Genomic DNA, 23,451 nt, shown 5'->3' on the forward strand with positions numbered 1-23,451 from the left:
ATCAAGCCTAACTCTCCCGCTGGTGTTAAGGTTAACCGGCCCTTTCTGAGCCACCTTAACCCCTTCAGGGTTGGTGTAAGGTACATACCCTATCACAATCAAAAAGAGAACTCTATAGCCAAAAGAGTTAAGGACAATAAGAAGAGTATTTTTTAAAAAGTTTATCAGGAACAAAAGGAATCCTAACAATGTTATTGAAGATGGAAATGGTAGAACTGTCAATAATAACAATGCAGAAAAGGCAGAAGTGTTGAATAAATATTTCTGTTCTGTATTTGGGAAAAAGCCAGATGATGTACTCATATCATATGATGATGATGACTTTCTTTCCATCCCACTAATATTTCAGGAGGATGTTAAGCAGCAGCTACTAAAGTCAGACATTTTTAAATCAGCAGGTCCAGAAAACTTACATACAAGAGTTTAAGAGCGCTAGCCATGGAGCTCTTGGGACCATTAACATTGTTTTTAATAAATCTTGGAACACCAGGAAACTTCTAAATGGACTGGAAGTAAGCTAATGTTATGCCAATATTTAAAAAGGTAAAAGGGATGACCTGAGTAATTATAGGTCTGTCAGTATGACATCGAACCTGGGCAAAATTATCCAATGATATGATGATGATACAGAACTCAGTTAATAATGAATTAAAAAACAGTAATAGAATGAATGACAATGAACAGAGACTTATGGAAAACAGATCTCGTCAGACAACCTTGATATCATTATTTGATGCTGTCAAGGTTCCTTCCCCACTCTGAACTCTAGGGTACGGATGTGGGGACCTGCATGAAAACCTCCTAAGCCTACTTTTACCAGCTTAGGTTAAAACTTCCCCAAGGTACAAACTATTTTACCCTTTGCCTTTGGACTTCCACTGCCACCACCAAACGTCTGGGTTTATTTTTTGAGAAAGAGTTGTTTGAAAACGTCTTTCCCCCCAAAATCATCACCAAAACCTTGCACCCCCCTGCCTGGGGAAGGCTTAAATATAAAGGGATAAATAAAAATCCTCACCAATTTGCATAAGTGACCGCAGACCCAAACCCTTGGATCTTAAGAACCATGAAAAAAACATTCAATTTCTTACAAGAAGAATTTTAATATAAGAAAAGGTAAAAAGAATCACCTCTGTAAAATCAGGATGGTAAATACCTTACAGGGTAATTAGATTCAAAACATAGAGAATCCCTGTAGGCAAAACCTTAAGTTACAAGAAAGACACAAAGACAAGAATATTCATTCTATTCAGCACAGTCTAATTTCTCAGCCATTTAAAGAAATCATAAACTAACGCATATCTAGCTAGATTACTTACTAAGTTCTAAGACTCCATTCCTGTTCTGTCCCCGGCAAAAGCATCACACAGACAGACAGACCCTTTGTTTCTCCCTCCCTCCATCTTTGAAAGTATCTTGTCTCCTCATTGGTCATTGTGTTCAGGTGCCAGCGAGGTTATCCTAGCTTCGTAACCCTTTACAGGTGAAAGGGTTTTTCCTCTGGCCAGCAGGGATTTTAAAGGTGTTTACCCTTCCCTTTATATTTATGACAGATGCAATAACAAGTTTGTTGATAAAGGTAACAGTGTTCATGTTGTCACAGTTCAGGATGACTACACCTGTATTCCCCCTTTGTGATGCCTTGAGGGCATCCACTTTTTGGCTCCCAACTCCTCAGCCATGATCTCTCTTGAGCAGAGACCTATGCTTCACTCCCTCCCTGACCAGGCATTTTCCAGGCTTTATGGTTCCCTCCCTGCACTGTAATATTCCCAGCAAGCCAGAGTGCCTAAACAGGTCAACATCTGTGCTTTGTTTTCTATCAGAAAGGTATGAAAAGTTGTAATTGCCAGTAGTTACAATTTACCACACAACTCTTTCTAAACACACACATTTATTCCTAAAGCATTACAGTGAAAACAGAGGTCACCCCAACTCCAACCTTAGGCTCTGGTAGGTTTCAGTTCTTCCAATCCTTCCACAGGGATTGTCCCCGCCCCTTTGAACAGAAGATCCTGTCCATTTGCTAGATCAGAAATAAGGACCTGAGTCAGTTTAAACTCAGGCTATTTATCTAAAACTCCTTTCTTTGCTGGTCTCTGGAGAATCCAGTTTGAACTAGTATATGTGAGCTTCTCCAGGTAATGGTACTTCTCTGGAGATGTTGCAATCTGAATGAATTTGCCTAATGACCCCCATTTGTTCTTAGTTCCTGGAGGAGCTGTGGTTACTCTCCCTCATGGAATTACATATAATCCCTCCTCCACAAAGATACATAAACTATATTCAGTAAGGTCTCCCAAAGATATTGTAGGAAATTGCCATTTCTGTCACAGTTGTAATATACTTAGACTCCTGTATGGCATTTGATTTGGTACCTTATACATTTAGATTAAGAAACTAGAATGAGAGAAAATCAACATGGCACATTTCAAATGGATTAGACTGGCTAACTGGCAGGTCTCAAAGTGTAATTGTAAATGGGGAAAGATCATCGAGCAGGTGAGTTTCTAGTGAGGTCCTGCAGGTATCTGGTTTGGCCCTATACTGTGTAACATTTTTATCAATGATCTGGAAGAAAACATCCAAATCATCATTGATAAAGTTTGAAGATGAAGCATAGATTTGGGGAGTGATAAATAATGAAGAGTACAAATCACTGATTCAGATAGATCGTGATTGCTTGGTAAACTGGGCGCAAGCAAACAGTATGTATTTCAATACAGCTAAATGTGAGGACAAACATCTAGGACAGTGGTTCTCAAACTGTGGATCGGGACCCCAAAGTGGGTCATGATTCCATTTTAATGGGGTTGCCAGGGCTGCCATTAGACTTGCTGGGGCCCAGGGCTGAAGAAGCTGAAGCCCCAGCCCCACCACCTATGGCCAAAACCCAAGCCCGGGGCCGAAGCCTGGGCTTCAGGTCTGGGTGGCGGGACTCAGACTACAGCCTCCCCCCGCACCTGGGGCTGAAGCCCTTGGGCTCCCCCCCCCGCACCTGGCACAGTGGGACTCAGGCTTTGGCCCCCAGCTCGGGGCAGTGAGACTTGGATGGGCTTAGGCTTCAGTCCTCCCTCCTGGGATTGTGTAGTAATTTTTGTTGTCAGAAGGGGGTCACGATGCAATGAAGTTTGAGAACCCCTGATCTAAGAATTAAGAATGTAGGCCATCCTTCAGGATGGAAGACTCTGTCTTGGGAAGCAGTGACTCCAAAAAAGATTTTGGGATCATGGTGGATAATCACCTGAGCATGAGCTCCCAGCGTGACACTGTGGCCAAAAGGCCTAATAAGATCCTTGGATGCATAAACCAGAATCTCAAGCAGGAGTACAAAGGTTATTTTACCTCTGAATTTGGCACTGGGGTGACTGCTGCTGGAATAGTGCATCCAGTTCTGGTGTCCACAATTTAAGAAGGATGTTGACAAATTAGAGAGGGGTCATGAGAATGATTAAAGGATTAGAAAACATGGCTTACAGTTAGACTCAAGGAGCCCAATCTGTTTAATTTAACAAAGACAAAGTTAAGCAGTGACCTGATCACAGTCTGTAAATACCTACATGAGGAACAGAAATTTGATAATGGGCTCTTCAATCTAGCAGACAAAGATCTAACATGATCCAGTGATAGCAAGTTGAAGCTCAAAAAGTTCTGACTAGAACTAAGGTGCAATTTTTTAAGTGAGGATAATTAGCCATTGAACAGTTTACCAAGCGTTATAGCAGATTCTCCATCACTGGAATTTTTAAATAGAAATTGGATGATTTTCTAGTAGATATGCTCTAGGTCAACCACAGCAATTAGACTTGAAGCAGGAGTCACAGTTCAGGGCAACTGCACCAATATTTCCCCTCAGGAGTCCAGCACAGGCACCCAATCTCAGGCTTCCAGCTCCTCAGCTGCCTTTCCTGGGTGGAGACAGGTGTCCCACGCTCTTCTGACTGGGGTATTCCCAGGATGTACAGTTGCCTGCCTTCACTGTATTATCCCCAGCACAGTCTGCCCAAACAGACCTGCTTGGTTTCTCTTCAGAGACAGCTAATAGATGTAGTCGCTACAGTTGTATGGTACCACATGACACTTCCCACGCAAGCCTGCTGTATTCGTAAGGTAACAAGTCTTACAGAGAAAATATATTAAAAAACAATAAAAAGAACATACATGCATGCTAAAAAGCTTATCAGAGTTAACCTCACTCCTAAAATGCGCTCTGGCAAGAGCAGTCCTTCAATACCCAACCCAAGGGGGATTCCTTGTGGTTACAAGTTAATCACAGCTTCAGCTCAGAACAAGCATCCAGCCCTTCCAACCCTACCCTAAGGATTGGGGCTCTGCATGGTCCTGGAATCCTGTCCATTTGCTGGATCAGGGAGAAGGCCCTGAGCCACTTAAAAACCAGACTATGTATCTAACCCTTTCTTTCTCAATTGGTCTCTGGAGAAACCAGTTTGAACTAGTATATGTATATCTCTACAGAGGGTAGCTTCAAATGGTTGCTAATCGAGAAAGTAAATTAGCATCCCCTTTCCCTACTGGAGAAGATACATACATCCAATGAAGTGAGCTGTAGCTCACGAAAGCTTATGCTCTAATAAATTTGTTAGTCTCTAAGGTGCCACAAGTACTTCTTTTCTTTATACAATGCCACAATAACACATACACTATTATATTTTTGATAGAATGTACCCCAAAAGTGTTAACCCTCATTCAATAAGGTTTAACTTAACTCAGTAAAGTTTATCTTAATTCCTGAAGGTTTGTTCAGAATACTGTCAGTCTGTCACAGCAGGAATTAACTCAGAGAAGTCCAATGGCCTGTGCTATGCAGGAGGTCAGACTCCAGAGATCACAGTGACCCCTTCTGGCCTTAAAAATCTATGAACCCATGAATTTCCATGAAGGAGTGTGGTTTTAACTGACTTATTTATCTAAGTGGGATTTATCCCCCAAACAGCAGAGAATCTCAAGTCTAAGCTCTGCTTCCTGTCAACTATTCCTTCTTACAAAAATGCAAAATGGAGCCCTCCCATGTGTGATAGGACAGATAATATTTACATGAATTCAATCATTTTGCTCAGCAGTGAATCACAAGACAGACCCAATAGTGCTCCATGTTGCTTGCATAAATGCCATCTCACCAGGGAAGGACCTCATGATAATTTAATATGACCCTGTTGGGAGATTAATGTTTGCCAGATTTAAGTACAGTACTTAAAGTCCGAAGATTCATAAATGACCATTCAATATATGACATTCATTAACTCGGCAAAACAAACGAGGAAAAGGGACAGTTCAAGAAACACCATCTGTGGCTTCTTCTGGCAGAGATGAGCTTGAAGAGGGCTCCGAGTTCACTGCAGAAAATGAAGATCCTGTATATAACCAGACAGCGAAAAGCAGTGGCAACCTGACTGGATATCTCTATAATTGAAATGGACACTTTCCCAGTTCTCTATTCTTGTCGAGCCATTTTACACAAAGTGTAGCAATCAACGTGCAGAGCAGGAAGATTGTTGTTGTTTTTTTTTTTAAAGATCTGTGCAGTGCTTCAAAGGGTTTTATTTAAATTGCACTTATTAAAAATTTAATGAAAGCATTATCTTCCAGGGGTGCAAAAGGGCAAGGGTGGATCATGATGAGATGAAAGCTTCTTAAAATGCAGCTGTCAACAAAACATTTTTGTATTAATATATCCCTGACACACACTCAGTCACTCACTCTCACTCTCTCTCTCTCCACACACAGTCACAGATGACAAAACTGGACTAGAAGAAGAAGAATTTCATACAGATCTCTAAAAAAGAAAAGGAGTACTTGTGGCACCTTAGAGTGCCACAAGTATTCCTTTTCTTTTTGCGAATACAGACTAACACGGCTGCTACTCTGAAACCTGTCATACAGATCTCTGTTTATAATATGGAATTAACTATGCTCTCAGGACAACACTATTTTAAAATAAAATTACCTATATATGAACTGAGGATGAAGCTGTAGTTGAAGTGATATCAGGGTAGCTGGAGGTAGCATACAGAAATGATCTGACACTATGGGATTAAGCCATTTAACCTCATCTCAGTCCTCACTGGTAGAGGTTTACTGTTACAAGCAGTTAGTACTAACAGGTTTCCTTCCTAGAATATACCAATCTTGTGTGTTCTGTTTTAACTTGGGAGGCTGGAGAACCTCTGCCTTCATGAGAGCATGTATACCCCTGGAGGGTACATGCAGAGGCATTGATGCCTCCAGAGGACTCTTCCTCAGGCCTTCCTTAAAAGGTAAGGTCTTACTGCAATGAGGCTTTTGGAAGGAGTGGGGAGTAAACTAAGGGGGAAGTTGTGCAGCTTCAGGACTCCAAAGCAGCTCCCAGAGCCCTGTTGTAGGAAGTCATTCAAGACTTTCTGGTTTCCTGGGGCTGCCGTGGTCCCACAAGGTACCCAACATTATGCTGTTGTTTCCTTTCCCAGCACTCTTGGGAAAAGCCACACCACTCCAGTTCATTTAGACTGGTATTTGCCATGCTGGCAAGCATAATGAATCTCGCCAACTTACCTATCACAGCTACTTTCCGGATGGGCTGAGCTGTAGCAGTTTTCCAGGAAGCTCCAGAGGGTGTTGTCCACTTCTGTGCTGCTCTCTGTGCGAAGAATGCATACTGCAGTGCTTTGGCCTGGCCCGAGGTCAGCAGGAGATTAAACAGCTCTCTCTCCTTCCAAATTCCTTCTGTGAAGGGTAGCTGCACAGAGGCCTTGACTGCTTGGACACACATCTCTGGAGACAGACACCCCCGGGCCTGCTTTTTCACTTTCAGAAGAACCTCGCTGAGAATGGCATCCATGTTGGGAAGACTTTGAACTTGCTTCAGACTGAGTCTGCGAGGATTTAATGGCTGACCTGAGTGGGAGAGTTGAGAAATACAGTTACAGAACTGCCAAGCCTACTGTTTTCCTGGTAGACTACAGATTTTTGCCCCTTTCTACATGGAAAGTCAATGCCTTCTGCTGGTTTGGTTGATGCTTAGTGTGTAAAGACTTCACGACACTGGAGAGTGATTTGTAAAACGTTTAAAACTCTTCTTCCATTTCCTGACTTCTCTCACAATTGCGATTCTCTAAATACGCACTCCCCAGACGTTCCAGCAAGGCAAAATTCCAAGCAAGCACTTCTCCTCAATTTCTGATGCTTGCCTATTCAGGAGCATAAACCACCAAGCATGCTGTATTCTTTGTCTCTGCCTCTCCATTTCTCATATTCCTTTGCTATCATCCATTTCCAGTGTTGTATTAGTAATTGGTTTACAATTTACTTTGCTACTCAGACACATCCCAGTCAGTGGTCTGGGTCCACAGGGTGTTCATGTGAAAGATTTGGGAATGTCACTTGTTTCTGTATTAATTCTGACCTAACAGCATGAATTTCCCATGACACTTTTGGGAACATCCAACAGGATTACACCCTACCAGAGGGCAGTAAATGAATAGCCAAGGACAGTTTGTATCTACACACCAGCAAGGGGCTAATCAAAGAGTCCCACCAGTGCATGAGTTATTACAAGACACACTGGTTGCTATAGAGATGGCACAAAGGGATTTTAATTGACCAAAATAAGTTACATTTCAGGCACCCCGTCCAAAAATACAAACCCTGGAGCCACCGTTCAGGTCTTTATTCCATTTTCACTCACACAAACTCCCTGTGTTCTCAGGGGAAGTTTGCCAGATTAAGAATGGAGAGAAAAATAGAATTAGAACCTCAGGATCCATCCCACTCATGCTATTAAGGATTTACATGGTGCTTTACAGCATCACAGCACTGAACAGACCATTAAATCATAGAATCATAGAATCATAGAATATCAGGGTTGGAAGGGACCCCAGAAGGTCATCTAGTCCAACCCCCTGCTCAAAGCAGGACCAAGTCCCAGTTAAATCATCCCAGCCAGGGCTTTGTCAAGCCTGACCTTAAAAACCTCTAAGGAAGGAGATTCTACCACCTCCCTAGGTAACGCATTCCAGTGTTTCACCACCCTCTTAGTGAAAAAGTTTTTCCTAATATCCAATCTAAACCTCCCCCATTGCAACTTGAGACCATTACTCCTTGTTCTGTCATCTGTTACCATTGAGAACAGTCTAGAGCCATCCTCTTTGAAACCCCCTTTCAGGTAGTTGAAAGCAGCTATCAAATCCCCCCTCATTCTTCTCTTCTGCAGACTAAACAATCCCAGCTCCCTCAGCCTCTCCTCATAAGTCATGTGCTCTAGACCCCTAATCATTTTTGTTGCCCTTCGTTGTACTCTTTCCAATTTATCCACATCCTTCCTGTAGTGTGGGGCCCAAAACTGGACACAGTACTCCAGATGAGGCCTCACCAGTGTCGAATAGAGGGGAACGATCACGTCGCTCGATCTGCTCGCTATGCCCCTACTTATACAACCCAAAATGCCATTGGCCTTCTTGGCAACAAGGGCACACTGCTGACTCATATCCAGCTTCTCGTCCACTGTCACCCCTAGGTCCTTTTCCGCAGAACTGCTGCCGAGCCATTCGGTCCCTAGTCTGTAGCGGTGCATTGGATTCTTCCATCCTAAGTGCAGGACCCTGCATTTATCCTTATTGAACCTCATTAGATTTCTTTTGGCCCAATCCTCCAATTTGTCTAGGTCCTTCTGTATCCTATCCCTCCCCTCCAGCGTATCTACCACTCCTCCCAGTTTAGTATCATCCGCAAATTTGCTGAGAGTGCAATCCACACCATCCTCCAGATCATTTATGAAGATATTGAACAAAACGGGCCCCAGGACCGACCCCTGGGGCACTCCACTTGACACCGGCTGCCAACTAGACATGGAGCCATTGATCACTACCCGTTGAGCCCGACAATCTAGCCAGCTTTCTACCCACCTTATAGTGCATTCATCCAGCCCATACTTCCTTAACTTGCTGACAAGAATGATGTGGGAGACCGTGTCAAAAGCTTTGCTAAAGTCAAGAAACAATACATCCACTGCTTTCCCTTCATCCACAGAACCAGTAATCTCATCATAAAAGGCGATTAGATTAGTCAGGCATGACCTTCCCTTGGTGAATCCATGCTGACTGTTCCTGATCACTTTCCTCTCCTCTAAGTGCTTCAGGATTGATTCTTTGAGGACCTGCTCCATGATTTTTCCAGGGACTGAGGTGAGGCTGACCGGCCTGTAGTTCCCAGGATCCTCCTTCTTCCCTTTTTTAAAGATGGGCACTACATTAGCCTTTTTCCAGTCATCCGGGACTTCCCCCGTTCGCCACGAGTTTTCAAAGATAATGGCCAAGGGCTCTGCAATCACAGCCGCCAATTCCCTCAGCACTCTCGGATGCAATTCGTCCGGCCCCATGGACTTGTGCACGTCCAGCTTTTCTAAATAGTCCCTAACCACCTCTATCTCTACAGAGGGCTGGCCATCTCTTCCCCATTTTGTGATGCCCAGCACAGCAGTCTGGGAGCTGACCTTGTTAGTGAAAACAGAGGCAAAAAAAGCATTGAGTACATTAGCTTTTTCCACATCCTCTGTCACTAGCTTGCCTCCCTCATTCAGTAAGGGGCCCACACTTTCCTTGGCTTTCTTCTTGTTGCCAACATACCTGAAGAAACCCTTCTTGTTACTCTTGACATCTCTTGCTAAGAAACCCTTCTTGTTACTCTTGACATCTCTTGCTATAATAAATATAATATAATATAATATAATATAAATAATTAGCCCTTCCAGCACCCTGAGGGGTAATGCTGGATATTGCCACACTGAACACAACAGAGCAGTTCACAGTGGGCTACCACTCATGATATCAGCTTAAAGACAGGAGCAGTTATAGACCCACACCTGGCAGTGATCTCCTTGCCTGGTGCCCTGAGAAGCATTTTAGTTCTGTGGTCTTCCACTGAAGTTTCTTGGTCCCTGCAGCATCAGCCCAACCACAGGAGAGCATGTGCTTCAACGATGGCAGATTACTAGAATCTGCCCACCCAGCTCTTCCACTCTCATAGCATCATCTTAGCTATGACAGATGTGCAGCTGCCTTTCTGGCCTGTCAGCCTATAGAGAAGGAAAAGCAGCAGAGCAGTGCCCACTCCATATTAGCTGCTGAAATGAAGAAACACTAGTGGAGCCATAATGGTAGCTCCCTAACTAGCCCATCCCAGCTCCAGTTCTTCTTTCAAGAGCATTTGAGAGAAATACTAGGCACATGATAGATTAATTTCCTGGGTATGAGGTAAGTTAGACAGCCAGGAAACAAAGGGCTTTTTTTTTTAAGTTCAACTTTGTTTATTGAAAACTTGTGAAGAATCCAAAAAGAGAAGGAAAAATATCTCCTGTGCAAGCAGCTCAGCTTTTCTTCAGAGTATATCTGGAGAAAGATTTCTGACTGAAATTGAACAGATTTTGGTTCAACCTTCCAAAACTGGATGGTTTCATTCTTCTCCAGCTTTACTCTTATTTATTCTCCTTTCCTGAATCTACAATTTTTACCTTCAAATCTGCAGTCCTCAATGTCAGGCCATATACAGAGTGGGTTTTCATCTGCTGATCAAAACTGTACTTTGGGATTTGTGGGTGGATCTGATAATTGAAAACAACTGACATTGATGAGCCATACTAAGAGATTTTACATAAAATTTCTGTTGATTTGAGAAGGCCCCTGGAAAGAGATGCTACCATATGCTATGGGAGACATTCAGCATCGCCCTCAGGTACTGACTATCACTTGTAGTTAGGAATATTGAGACTAAAGACCAGACGAATAAAGTTCCTTGCACTGGTGACAAAACATGAGTATTTAACACCCTGACAGGAGTGCTGGAACAATTTGTATAGTGGGGGTGCTGATAGCCATTGAACCAAACTGCAAACCCTGTATATAATGGAAACCGCTTCAAGCCGGGGTGCAGCAGCATCCCCAGCACCTTAGTTCCAGCCCGTATGCCCCCTGATCAGATTATCGTAACTCCCTACTTAGATTGTGAAATCTTTGGTGTAGGGACCATTTTTTGTTCCATGTCTGTACAGAACCTAGCCTTGACTAGTCCTTGAGTGGGGCTCCTAGTTACTATCACAATAAAAATAACTGAAAACAATCAGCACCAAATTACTAACACAATGAGAAATAACCCAAATCCAAACCTGTAACAGAGAGACCAGCCCAGGCCACCTCTGGCCTGGTAAGGAAAATAAGGGAAATGGGGACAAGGGCAGCATTGTCAGCCAGAGCTATCCAGAGGGCACAAGAACCCTCAGTCAATGGAAGCTAAAAAAGATACACGTTATCAGCAGCTATAATCTACGTGGCACCAATTAGAAGCCAAGGACGTAAAATGTCCCAATCTGTAAAATATGCAACAATAATAACTATCATGCCATTGAAGTAAGAGAAATAGATGCGGCCTATTTAGGTGCCTAAATTCTTGAAAAATTATTGGGCTCCATGTGCGAGACCCAACTCCGCAGTCTGGTTCCAGCACAATGAACTTCCAGACAAGGAACTGAAGACCAGCTGCTAAAATTGGTCCCTACTCCCCAGGCCAGCAGAAACAGGAACCACATAAAAGGAAGGCAGTGCACCTAATCTATCAGAAGGACAAATGCCAGCCCTTGCTCTCAATTGCCCACCTCTGATCAAGCCAGGAGCAACACTGGTTGGCTCAAGAGGGCAGTATGTCCATCCCTCTTTGTCTAGAGCAGTAGGCAGCCACAACGGTAAGCCTCAGAGCGGGATTGAAAAGAGGCAAGGCTACTGGGAACATCCCCCAAGGATGGTTGAGAGATACAGTTCGTTGGTGCCTGCCTCCAGTGGTCACCATTGAAGAGTCAGGATCTGCCCAGTTACCCAGCAATCGTATCAGTGATGCCCATCGGCAACCTGATACTCAGACAGGAGACACACATCACCACACTGGCAAATCGGCACTCAGGCTTTCCTCATCCTTTTTCCCACCTACAGCGTGATGCCAGGAGGTACTGCTTTGACCCAAATCTGCCTCAGGTTCTGCTTGGCTCCTAGTGCAGCTGGTCTTTGAAGAATATGTACTTTCATGCACTGAGACCAAGCGAACAGCCAAGTGACAACTGAATGACAATTTGCTGGTGCCATCCAGTGGACACATTGTGCAATGCTGCTCTAAATTGGCAGCCGAGACCTTTATTTAAAAAAAAGAAAAAAAAAGCCTAATGAAAGAACATTCCACTTATAAATTACAGCTTGCAGCTCTTCAAGAAATTAATCTCTATCTGTAGTTTTCATTGTAGTCTCTGTTCCTTTCTTATCTGGGATATTTTCAGAAGTGAGGACATTTATTTTGGCTGCAAAAGCTAAGGCTTGAAGACTCTATTAATTTACCTGACCTGCAGCACATCAGTCTTGATTTTCACTGAATAAGTAAATGTGGAGCATCACTCCTGTAGATGGTGTCTGTGTATTCTTATCCTTAAAAACACTAAACTATACCTGAGTGTCCTTCGCTAGGAACATTCCATAACAATTTGTGGATGAAGGATGTTCTTCTAACAGGTGGAGACTGTATAGACAATTCTGTTAAGCACATATTATATTAAACCAAGGAAGCCTTGCACAGTACAAGCCTATCACTATGAAATATGAAAGTCTGAGCTTTAGCCATAAAATCTACAGCACTAGCAGACAGCAAAACTCTGAAGGAAAATAATCTCCAAGTTGACTTTTTGAAACTGATCTTCCATTTACTTGGCTAAGTATCTCACCAAGTATAGAAATTCTAGCAGTGCCACCACAAGTTATTTTACATAAGCAATTATCCAGCTTACATATGAAAAAAGGTTCTTCACCAATCCTATCAGAAAGTGTGCCTAGTGCTATATGCAAGGATAATGGACTCAAATCTTGGTATTTCCCATGCATCTTGGTTGTTGGTTCCCATAAATACATGAGCCAGTTGGGAAGCACTCACTGAAATTTGAGCTCATGAGTGCAGCCCAAGTACCTCAGATAGTTGCATCTTTTTTTAAGGTGTTTGACATTGATGCTGCTGTTTTCCGATAGTATGACAGAGAAGTAAACAAAGTTTAATATCATAAATCTATCCTATGCTTTCTCTGTCAGCTCATTCTTTCATCTTAAGTAGTGAACTGACACGTTTTCAGATTTCAGTGTTCTTCAACAAGGCTTGGTGGCAAATCCTCAGGGTAGGTGGGAAATCAGGGCTGACTTTGAAAATGCTGTCTGGGAAAAATGGACAGCTGAAACAGGTATCATGAAAACTGTAAAGAAAGAGTACATAGCAGTTTAAAAAGCCCTGAGCTTCTTGCTATGATTCTTGTTTGTTACAGAACTCATGCAGTTAATTCTGTTAGTCACTGAGGATGAAATTAAAGTACAGAAATTTTCTGGTAATGACAGTAGATATGTAAATCCCAAAAGCAAATGGCATCAAGGAACAGAATGTTGGATGATTCATCCAGTCCTGAGGTTCTCCTCTGAGGTGATGCTGGCTTTCATCATTCTCAGTCACTGCACGATGCATAACTAACTTGTCAAAGAGAAGAAAATAAGCATTCAAATGTCTGGAGGTTTTATCTGATTTCAAATAATATTAAGATGAAAACCAGAGCATTTGACAACTCTAGTAATGTGTCTACCAAAGTTACAAATCTCTGCTATAAATACTGGTATGGACCCTACACAGGGTCATCAACCTGGAGCATACTTCAGAGTGAATCCATTGCTTCTTGGAAAGACATTGCTGAGAAGGGTGATAACTTCTCCAAAAGATAGAGGAGGGACAAACATGGAACTTTCATCTAAAACAGGCAGGTGAGGTTGATGAGCAGAAGTTTCTTTGCCTTGATTAGAACCAACAGCAAAGTATATTAACACATATCTCTAAGAGCTTTATATTTCCATAGAACTTGGTTGTCTGAACAAAAAAAGAGAGAGGAAGAAGGACTGCTTATGGAAATGATTGATTGTTGCTAAAGATAGAAATAAAAAATCTTAAAAATAACCTGAACACAGTGAGAGGGGAAAGTATCTATTGCAGGAGACCAGTTCTGCCAGAGAGCTCTTGGACAAAATGTAGGTGAGAACATATTGATCTTGAGCAAGAATGCATAAATTAAATAGTGTTAAAAATGGTACATACAGTCATCTAGAATTCTAGATTCACCCTTTGGACTATGCCAGCTTTTGTTGGCATAGCTCTTGGCACAAGGCCCGAAGGTCCACTAGGAAAGAGGCTGCAGCAGGGAAAACTGCCTGCAACCTTTTTTGTGCTGGGAAGAGGTGGAAGTGGACAAACATCATTCCAGAAGAAGGTGGAATGTTGGCAGAAAAAGGCATGTGGCCAGGACAGCCAAGGAGTGTGTGGACTCAGTGCTTCCCAGCTTGGCTCTCATGTGCAGAGCTCCGGCAGAGTTCACAGAATTATAGGACTGGAAGGGACCGCAAGAGGTCATCTAGTCCAGTCCCCTGCACTCATGGCAAGACTAAGTATTATCTAAAACCATTCCTGACAGGTGTTTGTCTAACCTGCTCTTAAAAATCTCCAACGATGGCGATTCCACAACCTCCCTAGGCAATTTATTCCAGTGCTTAACAACCCTGACAGGAAGTTTTTCCTAATGTCCAACCTAAACCACCCTTGCTGCAATTTAAGCCCATTGCGTCTTATCCTATCCTCAGAAATTAAGAAAAACAATTTTCTCCCACATCCTTGTAACAATTTTTTATGTATTGACAACTGTTATCATGTCCCCTATCAGTCTTCTCTTCTCCAGACTAAACAAACCCAATTTTTTCAATCTTCCCTCATAGGTCATGTTTTCTAGACCTTTAATCATTTTTGTCGCTCTTCTTTGGACTTTCTCCAATTCATCCACATCCTTCCTGAAATGTGGTGCCCAGAACTGGACAATACTCCAGTTGAGGCCTAATCAGTGCGGAGTAGAGCGGAAGAATGACTTCTCTTGTCTTGCTTAGATAGCTCCTGCTAATACATCCCAGAATGATATTCGCTTTCTTGCAACAGCGTTATACTGTTGACTCATATTTAGCTTGTGGTCCACTATGACTCCCAGATCCCTTTCTGCAGTACTTCTTCCTAGGCAGTCATTTCCCATTTTGTATGTGTGCAACTGATTGTTCCTTCCTAAATGGAGTACTTTGCATTTGTCCTTATTGAATTTCATCCTATTTACTTCAGACCATTTCTCCAGTTTGTCCAGATCATTTTGAATTTTAATCCTATCCTCCAAAGCACTTGCAATCCCTCCAAGCTTAGTGTCATCCATAAATTTTATAAGTGTACTTTCTATGCCATTATCTAAATCATTGATGAAGATATTGAACAGAACCAGACTCCAAACCGATCCCTGTGAGACCCCATTTGTTATGGCCTTCCAGCATGACTGTGAACCACTGTTAACTATTCCCTGGGAATGGTTTTCCAACCAGTTTTGCATCCACCTTATAGTAGCTCCATCTAGGTTGCATTTCCCTAGTGTGTTTATGAGAAGGTCATGCAAGACAGTATCAAAAGCTTTACTAAAGTCAAGATATACCACGTCTATTGTTTCCTCTCTATCCACAAGGCTTGTTACCCTGTTAAAGAAAGCTATCAGATTGGTTTGACATGATTCGACTGTTAAGTAACACCTTATTATCTTCTAGATGTTTGCAAACTGATTGCTTAATTATTTGCTCCATTATCTTCCTGGGTACAGAAGTTAAGCTGACTCGTCTGTAATTCCCTAGGTTGTCCTTATTTCCCTTTTTATAGATTGGCACTATATTTGCCCTTTTCCAATCTTCTGGAATCTCTGCCATCTTGCATTGCTAATGGCTGAGGTATCTCCTCAGTCAGCTCCATAAGGATGCATTTCATCAGGCCCTGGTGACTTGAAGACATCTAATTTGTCTAAGTAATTTTTAATTTGTTTTTTCCCCATTTTAGCCTCTTCTGATCCTATCTCATTTTCACTTGGATGCTCTCCCCAGAAGATGCACCAAAGCAGGACAGTGGTGAAAACATTTCCTGTGTCAGTAAATTTGGCCTAGTGACCTTTAGGTTCTAAATGACCTCTTCATAGGATTGCCATTTCCGGTGTATCTCCCCTCTTCACAACTCAGCCTCTTCTCAGACAATGGCAAAGTAAGAACAGCTGATGGCTAAAGAAATGGAAAAATGGGCATTTAGAGACAGATGTACTGGGTCATTATGCCTGGTTGAGGATTTGCCATACCAAAAGTTCTTTTAGTGCAGCCAGTATTGATTGTGCAGCCAAGCTGTGCACAGCACCAACAAGCCTGGCTGTCTAAGAATGTATTGTATTTGGAAAGTGTGCTTAGTCCTCTTATAAACCCAGAAAACCACCTGGGGTGGAAGCAGTGCTGTTCCTCAGGGGTGTGGAAGGGTGTATGTTTAGCATGCATGAGCCATAGGGAATCTTTGTTGCTTTAACTGTATTTGTCCCCATCTCTCTGCCTCATCTGAATTTGTTGAGAGCCTTGAGGCTCACCAGTATTTTTGAGTTTTTCAGACATACTTCAGAAAAATAATTGCTCTCTATTTAAAGCTTGTTTTCTGTGGAATTCAAAACCCAGCAAAGAGGCAGAAGATCGAAACGGTGTTTGGAAAAAACCAACAGTGCTCTTTTCACAGCAGGCCTTCTTCTGGTTAGCCCGAGCTGTTCTCCTTCTGGCCCGCTAACCTGACTAGGCTGAGCTGCTCCTCACCAATGGGCTCCTTGTCATTATTACACTTCCTCCCTTACCTGACACTTTGTTTGCCAAGTGGATTGCTGCATTAATTGTGTTTTCTTCCACGATTTCATCAACGATGCCCAGCTTCAGTGCTTCAGCAGCCAGCACACGTTTCCCTGTAATGAAGAAATAAGGTAGCTTCAGCTTCCTGCTATCAGAGATTTCATTCCATTCCATTTGATAAAACTTCTGTATTTGGCTGGCCTGAGATATGTTCCCAGTTGGGATGCATTAGTCACACCAGACAGGAACATGCACTGCTAACTAAATTATTAATTGGCTTTGCTCTGGAATGGCAAAAGCAGGTGTGCTGAGATAACACAGAATGGGAAAAAACAAAGGGAAGCTAGCAGTAAAAACTGAAGGCCAGGTACATCCCGTTCTGTCAGTTTTCTCCTGTTCTAATTAACTTTGAAATGTGGCTTGTATTTCCCCAGTTGTGCTCTCTCAGCACAGCAAGGTACTGAGGAGCAAAACCCCTTTTCATTTAAAATGTCCCACTGTTTTATTACCTAAAGGTTTCAGTAATCTAGTGTGTACAGACAAAATGGCAACTCTGTCTTACAAGAAAGAAAATGGTAATAAATATCTAGATAGAGATTACAAAGCCATTCCTTTTGTCCCTCAGTTAGACCACAGCTAATTCCATTCTGCAAGAGATGCATAGGTATGAATGCATGCACACATGAATGTACCATCTAGGGTATGTCTACACTACAAAATTAGGTCGATATTATAGAAGTTGATTTTTAGAAATCGATTTTATACAGTCGATTGCATATGTCCACAATAAGCGTATTAAGTTGGCGGAGTGCGTCCTCACTACTGTGGCTAGTATTGACTTACGGACAGTTCCCACAGTTCCCACAGTCTCCGCCGCCCACTGGAATTCTGGGTTAAGCTCCCAATGCCTGATGGGGCAAAAACATTGTCGTGGGTGGTTTTGGATACCTGTTGTCAATCGCCCCTCCCTCTGTGAAAGCAACAGCAGACAATAGTTTTGCGCCTTTTTTCCGTGCGGACGCCATATTGTTTTCAGCAGATGGTGCAGTAGGACTGCTAACCGTCATCATCCACCGCTTCCGCTGCAACTCTGCTCTGCTGCTATTGGAAAAATTCGCTATTGAGACATGTTGTCTGTCATGGGCTCCTGGATATGTGTGCTCTTCCTTGGGAAATGTGCGCGGTGCTAATGGTCGTCATCCACCGATTCCGCTGCAACTCTGCTCTCCTGCTCTCTTGAATCCACCTTGCAGGTCCTCTCGTCATTCCCTATAAATATCTATTCTTGAGGCATTCATCGTCAGCCACCGCTTCCGCTGCAACTCTGCTCTCCTGCAGACACCGTATCACAGCAAGCATGGAGCCCGCTCAGATCACCGCAGCAGTTATGAGCATTGTGAACACCTCGTGCATTATCCTGCAGTATGTTCAGAACCAGAATCTGCAAAGGCAGGTGACGAAGTGTGGTGACAAGAGTGATGGAGACATGGACACAGATTTCTCTCCAAGTACGGGCCCCAGCAATTTGGACATCCTGGTGGCAATGGGGCAGCCTCATGCCGTGGAATGCCGATTCTGGGCCTAGGAAACAAGCACAGACTGATGGGACTGCATAGTGTTGCCGGTCTGGGATGATTTCCAGTGGCTGCAAAACTTTCGCATGCGTAAGGGCACTTTCATTGAACTTTGTGACTTGCTTTCCCCTGCCCTGAAGTGCAAGAATACCAAGATGAGAGCAGCCCTCACAGTTCACAAGCGAGTGGCGATAACCCTCTGGAAGTTTGCAATGCCAGAGAGCTACTGGTCAGTTGGGAATCAATTTGGAGTGGGCAAATCTACTGTGGGGGCTGCTGAGATCCAAGTAGCCAATGCAATCACTGAGCTGCTGCTATCAAGAGTAGTGACTCTGGGAAATGTGCAGGTCATACTAGATGGCTTTGCTGCAATAGGATTCCCTAACTGTGGTGGGCGATAGACGGAACGCATATCCCTATCTTGGGATGGACCACGTTGGCAGCCAGTACGTAAACCTCAAGGGGTACTTTTCAATGGTGCTGCAAGTACTGGTGGATCACAAGGGACACTTCACCGACATCAATGTAGGATGGCTGGGAAAGGTACATAGAATCATAGAATATAGGGTTGGAAGGGACCTCAGGAGCTCATCTAGTCCAACCCCCTGCTCAAAGCAGGACCAATCCCCAATTTTTGCCCCAGATCCCTAAGTGGCCCCCTACAAGGATTGAACTCATAACCCTGGGTTTAGCAGGCCAATGCTGAAACCACTGAGCTATCCACATGATGCTTGCATCTTCAGGAACTCTGAACAGCTGCAGCAAGGGACTTACTTTCCAGACCAGAAAATAACTGTTGGGCTGTTGAAATGCCCTTAGTTATCCTTGGGGACCCAGCCTATCCCTTAATGCCATGGCTCATGAAGCCATACACAGGCACCCTGGACAGTAGTCAGGAGCTGTTCAACTATAGGCTGAGCAAGTGCAGAATGGTGGTAGAATGCGCACTTTGACGTTTAAAAGCACGCTGGTGCAGTTTACTGACTTGGTTAGACCTCAGCGAAACCAATATTCGCATTGTTATTGCTGCTTGCTGTACGCTCCACAATATCTGTGAGAGTAAAGGGGAGACGTTTATGATGGGTGGGAGGTTGAGGGAAGTCACCTGGCTGCTGATTACGCGCAGGCAGACACCAGGGCGATTAGCACAGCAGGGCGTGCTGTGCATCAGAGAAGCTTTGAAAACCAGTTTCATGACTGGCCAGGCTACGGTGTGACAGTTCTGTTTGTTTCTCCTTTATGAAAACCCGCCCCCTTGGTTCACTCTACTTCCCTGTAAGCCAACCGCCCTCCCCCTTCGATCACTGCTTGCAGAGGCAATAAAATCATTGTTGTTTCAAAATCATGCATTCTTTATTAACTCATCACACAAATAGGGGGATAACTGCCAAGGTAGCCTGGGAGGGGTGCGGGAGGAGGGAAGCACCGGGTGGGGTGGTGGATGAGGGGAGGAGGGAAGGACAAGGCCACAATGCACTTCAAAACTTATTGAATGCCGGCCTTCTGTTGCTTGGGCAGTCCTCTGGGGTGGAGTGGTTGGGTGCCTGGAGCTCCTCCCCCCCACGTTCTTGGGCGTCTGGGTGAGGAGGCTATGGAACTTGGGGTGGAGGGCAGGCGGTTACACAGGGGCTGCAGTGGCGGTCTGTGCTCCTGCTGCTCCACTAGATGCCGGAGCATATCAGTTTGATCCCCCAGTAGCCTCAGCATTGCATCCTGCCTCCTCTCATCATGCTGCCACCACCTCTTCTCTTGCTCACGCAATCTCTCATCTTGCTCATCCCTCCTGTCCTCGCGTTCATTTTCTGCTTTCCTGGACTCTGCCATTGTTTGCCTCCATGCATTCTGCTGAGCTCTTTCAGTGCGGGAGGACTGCATGAGCTCAGAGAACATTTCATCGCGAGTGCATTTTTTTCGCCTTCTTATCTGCGCTAGCTTCTGGGACGAAGATGATAGGTGGAGACTTGAAACATTTGCAGCTGCGGGAGGAAAAAAAGGGAGAGTAATATTTAAAGAGACACGTTTTAGAGAACAATGGGTAGATTCTTTCACGGTGAACCAAGCTGTTAACATTACATACTACATGTGCTTTCGGTACAAGGTCGCATTTTGCCTCTTATATTGGGGGCCTGCCGGTTTGGTGTGAGAGATCACACACACACAGGGCCAGGTAACAGAATTCAGCTTGCAGGCAGCCATGGAAAGCCACAGTCTTTCAGCTTCTTCAACCTTCATAACATATGGGAATGGTTTCAAACAGCAGCGCCCTCCTTTCCCGTACCAAGCACCCATTGGGTTGGCCATTTAAAAGGAGGGGCTACGTTTTTTGGGTTAACGTGCAGCACAAACCCAACTAACCCCCCCCCCACTACCCAATTCTCTGGGATGATTGCTTCACCCCTCCTCCCACCATATGATTAGTATCAGGGAAAATCCCTGCCAGCCAAACGCAAACAACTCAGCGAGAACAGCCCCTCCGTGCCATCGCGTGGCTAAAAGCAGGGATGATTTCTTTTCAGTCACAGGCAAAAAGCCCAGCAGGAACAGCCAACTCTGAATGTCCCCTTAATAATGTCCTTGGAGGATTTCCGCTCCATCCCCAGACATGTTAACAGACTTTTCCAGTAGCTGTACTGGCCGCGAATGCATCCCAAGTCTTCAGGGCAAATTAATCATTCAACATGCTTGCTTTTAAACCATGTATTATATTTACAAAGGTACACTCACCAGAGGTGCCTTCTCCGGCTTCATGGTCCTGGAGCCCGCCTTGGGAGGGTTGGGAGGGTATTGGCTCCAGGGTGATAAGCAGTTCCTGGCTGTCAGGAAGAACAGTTTCTCCGCTTGCCTGTTGTGCACTATCCTCCTCCTCCTCGTCCCCAAAATCCTCATCACTATTGCGTGAGACTCCCCCCTTGAAGGTGTCCATGAACAGGGGTGGGGTAGTGGTATGGGCACCCCTTAGAATTACATGCAGCTCATTATAGAAGCGGCATGTCTGGGGCTGTGACCCAGAACGGCAGTTTGCCTCTTTGTTTTTTTGGTAGGTTTGCCTGAGCTCCTTAATTTTCACGCGGCACTGTTGCGCATCCCTCTTATAGCCTCTGTTCATCATGCCCTTGGAGATTTTTTCAAATATTTTGGCATTTCATCTTTTGGAACGGAGTTCTGATAGCATGGATTCGTCTCCCCATATAGCGATCAGATGTAGTACTTCCCATTCGGTCCATGCTGGAGCTCTTTTGCAATTTTGGGACTGCATGGTCACCTGTGCTGATGAGCTCTGCATGGTCACCTCTGCTGATGAGCTTGCCACGCTGGCCAAACAGGAAATGAAATTCAAAAGTTCCAGGTGCTTTTCCTGTGTACCTGGCTAGTGCATCTGAGTTGAAAGTGCTGTCCAGAGTGGTCACAGTGAAGTACTCTGGGATAGCTCCTGGAGGCCAATACCGGCGAATTGCATCCACAATACCCCAAATTTGACCCGGCGATGTCGATTTCAGCACTAATCTCGTTGGGGAGAAGTACAGAAATAAATTTTAAGAGCCCTTTAAGTTGATAAAAATGGCTTCGTCGTGTAGACGGGTGCAGGGTTAAATCGATCTAATGCCGCTAAATTCGACCTAAACTCATAGTGTAGACCAGGGCCTAGTGTCACACATAAGTATGCCTTGGGAGTGTCTGCACACGTTGTGTCTGTGCATTCACACATTCTAACATTCTGGTTTTGTCTAAACTAGGATTTAAAGGTTAATCTGTGTTAGCTAGCTCAGTCTAACATCTTCAAAAACTCAAGTTAAGACAAGGCAAGTTGTTTTGACTCAACCAGACTATCATGTGTTAAAATACAATTTGCATTGTCTGACTAGAGTTTTTGAAGATGTTCAGTAGATTGAGCTAGCTAAAATGATCCCATGTCACATCTTTCCATCCTATTCTAAACAAAGCCACAGAAATTTACCTGTGGTGATTAGGTCAAGTGCAGCTGGGACCCCAATCAGTCTGGGGAGTCTCTGGGTTCCTCCAGCACCTGGAAGTATCCCAAGGGTGACCTCTGGAAGACCTACCCAGGCCTAGAGCCGAGTGAAGGTAAACAGAAGGTCTAATTAAAGAAATCAATAATCATATACTACATACAGAAGATGCAAGCACAGCAGAACTACAGTCACACCCTATTCCTTCTAGCAAACTGCTCTGCGGAGTCCCAGAAAGGTGCAAATTGTGTTTTTCAGCAATTTATAACTCTGCTAGATCTGGATACATTTTAATGGGAAAAGCAAAAGATACCCCCCGACACCACAAACATCACCTGCTAAGTTTCAGGTTTCTGCTTCAAAAGTAGGGACACACTAGAGCTCTGTCAAAGAAATCATTGAAGAAAAGTTCAACATTGGCAAAACTGTGCATTTCCCCCAACCTAATTCTTGAGAACAGTTTGTTGAAACTTAGAAATCAAACCACTGTTCACATGGTTAAAGTTTAGCAAATTATAAGCAACTGAAAGTAGGTGATTATAATGGACTGTATTTGGCAATATTAACTAGAAGTGTGGCCACCTACTCTGCCTATATTTGTAAACTTTCAAAACAACTCTAATGCCACAACAGAGTGGTAGAAACTTGAAATTTGGTCGAGATATAAACTTAGGTCACAGATCTGCCTTCAGTAATTTAGTGAACACCTGTGATGGTTTGATGAATTATGCAGGTTTAAAAGTGCTGTTTTTTGCTGGGCACTATTAGCACTCATACATTCATCAGCTGAATGGAAATTCAGGCTTTCAATATTTCATTGGTTTTCTACATGTGTGCATGAAAAATTTGAGTGGCCTTTTGTTTTTAATGTGTAGGTACATGTAGAATATGATCTGTGAGATTGTGTATGGGATGAAGCATGGCTCCATCATGGGTAGGTATCCCAATGTGCCACATGCCATCCTCCAGTGCAATGCCTTTTGGGAACTTTTTGCAATGTGTTGTGGGATAGAAATGACTCACCTAGGGATCTCTAGGAACTAGGAGTCAAGTTCCCAGCATGCACCTTTCTCCATCCCATAATGCCATCCATAAGCTAAAATGATTGTGCTTTTTTTATTTCCATAAACCCACGTGGCTCTTTTC

General features: G+C 43.8%; 1 protein-coding gene and 1 long non-coding RNA gene across 2 annotated transcripts in view; both read right to left on the bottom strand.

The window, feature by feature from the left end:
* The window catches only part of EHHADH (enoyl-CoA hydratase and 3-hydroxyacyl CoA dehydrogenase), a 55,610-nt gene that overhangs the window by 11,258 nt on the left and 20,901 nt on the right, over positions 1–23,451 (bottom strand). Inside the window, exons 4-6 of the mRNA XM_038417247.2 lie at positions 22,293–22,404; positions 16,772–16,876; positions 6,550–6,891 (exon numbers count right to left, since the gene is read on the bottom strand). Of these exons, the coding sequence (XP_038273175.1) occupies positions 6,550–6,891; positions 16,772–16,876; positions 22,293–22,404 (559 nt within the window). The remainder of the gene's footprint in view (positions 1–6,549; positions 6,892–16,771; positions 16,877–22,292; positions 22,405–23,451) is intronic.
* LOC122455699 lies at positions 20,251–21,109 on the bottom strand. Its single transcript, XR_006274103.1, has 2 exons — positions 21,062–21,109; positions 20,251–20,313 (listed from the first exon to the last, which is right to left on the bottom strand). It is a non-coding gene; the product is annotated as an uncharacterized LOC122455699 (long non-coding RNA).

This window comes from Dermochelys coriacea, chromosome 9, assembly GCF_009764565.3.
Source record: "Dermochelys coriacea isolate rDerCor1 chromosome 9, rDerCor1.pri.v4, whole genome shotgun sequence".
In the NCBI taxonomy this organism is placed as follows: Eukaryota; Metazoa; Chordata; order Testudines; family Dermochelyidae; genus Dermochelys; species Dermochelys coriacea.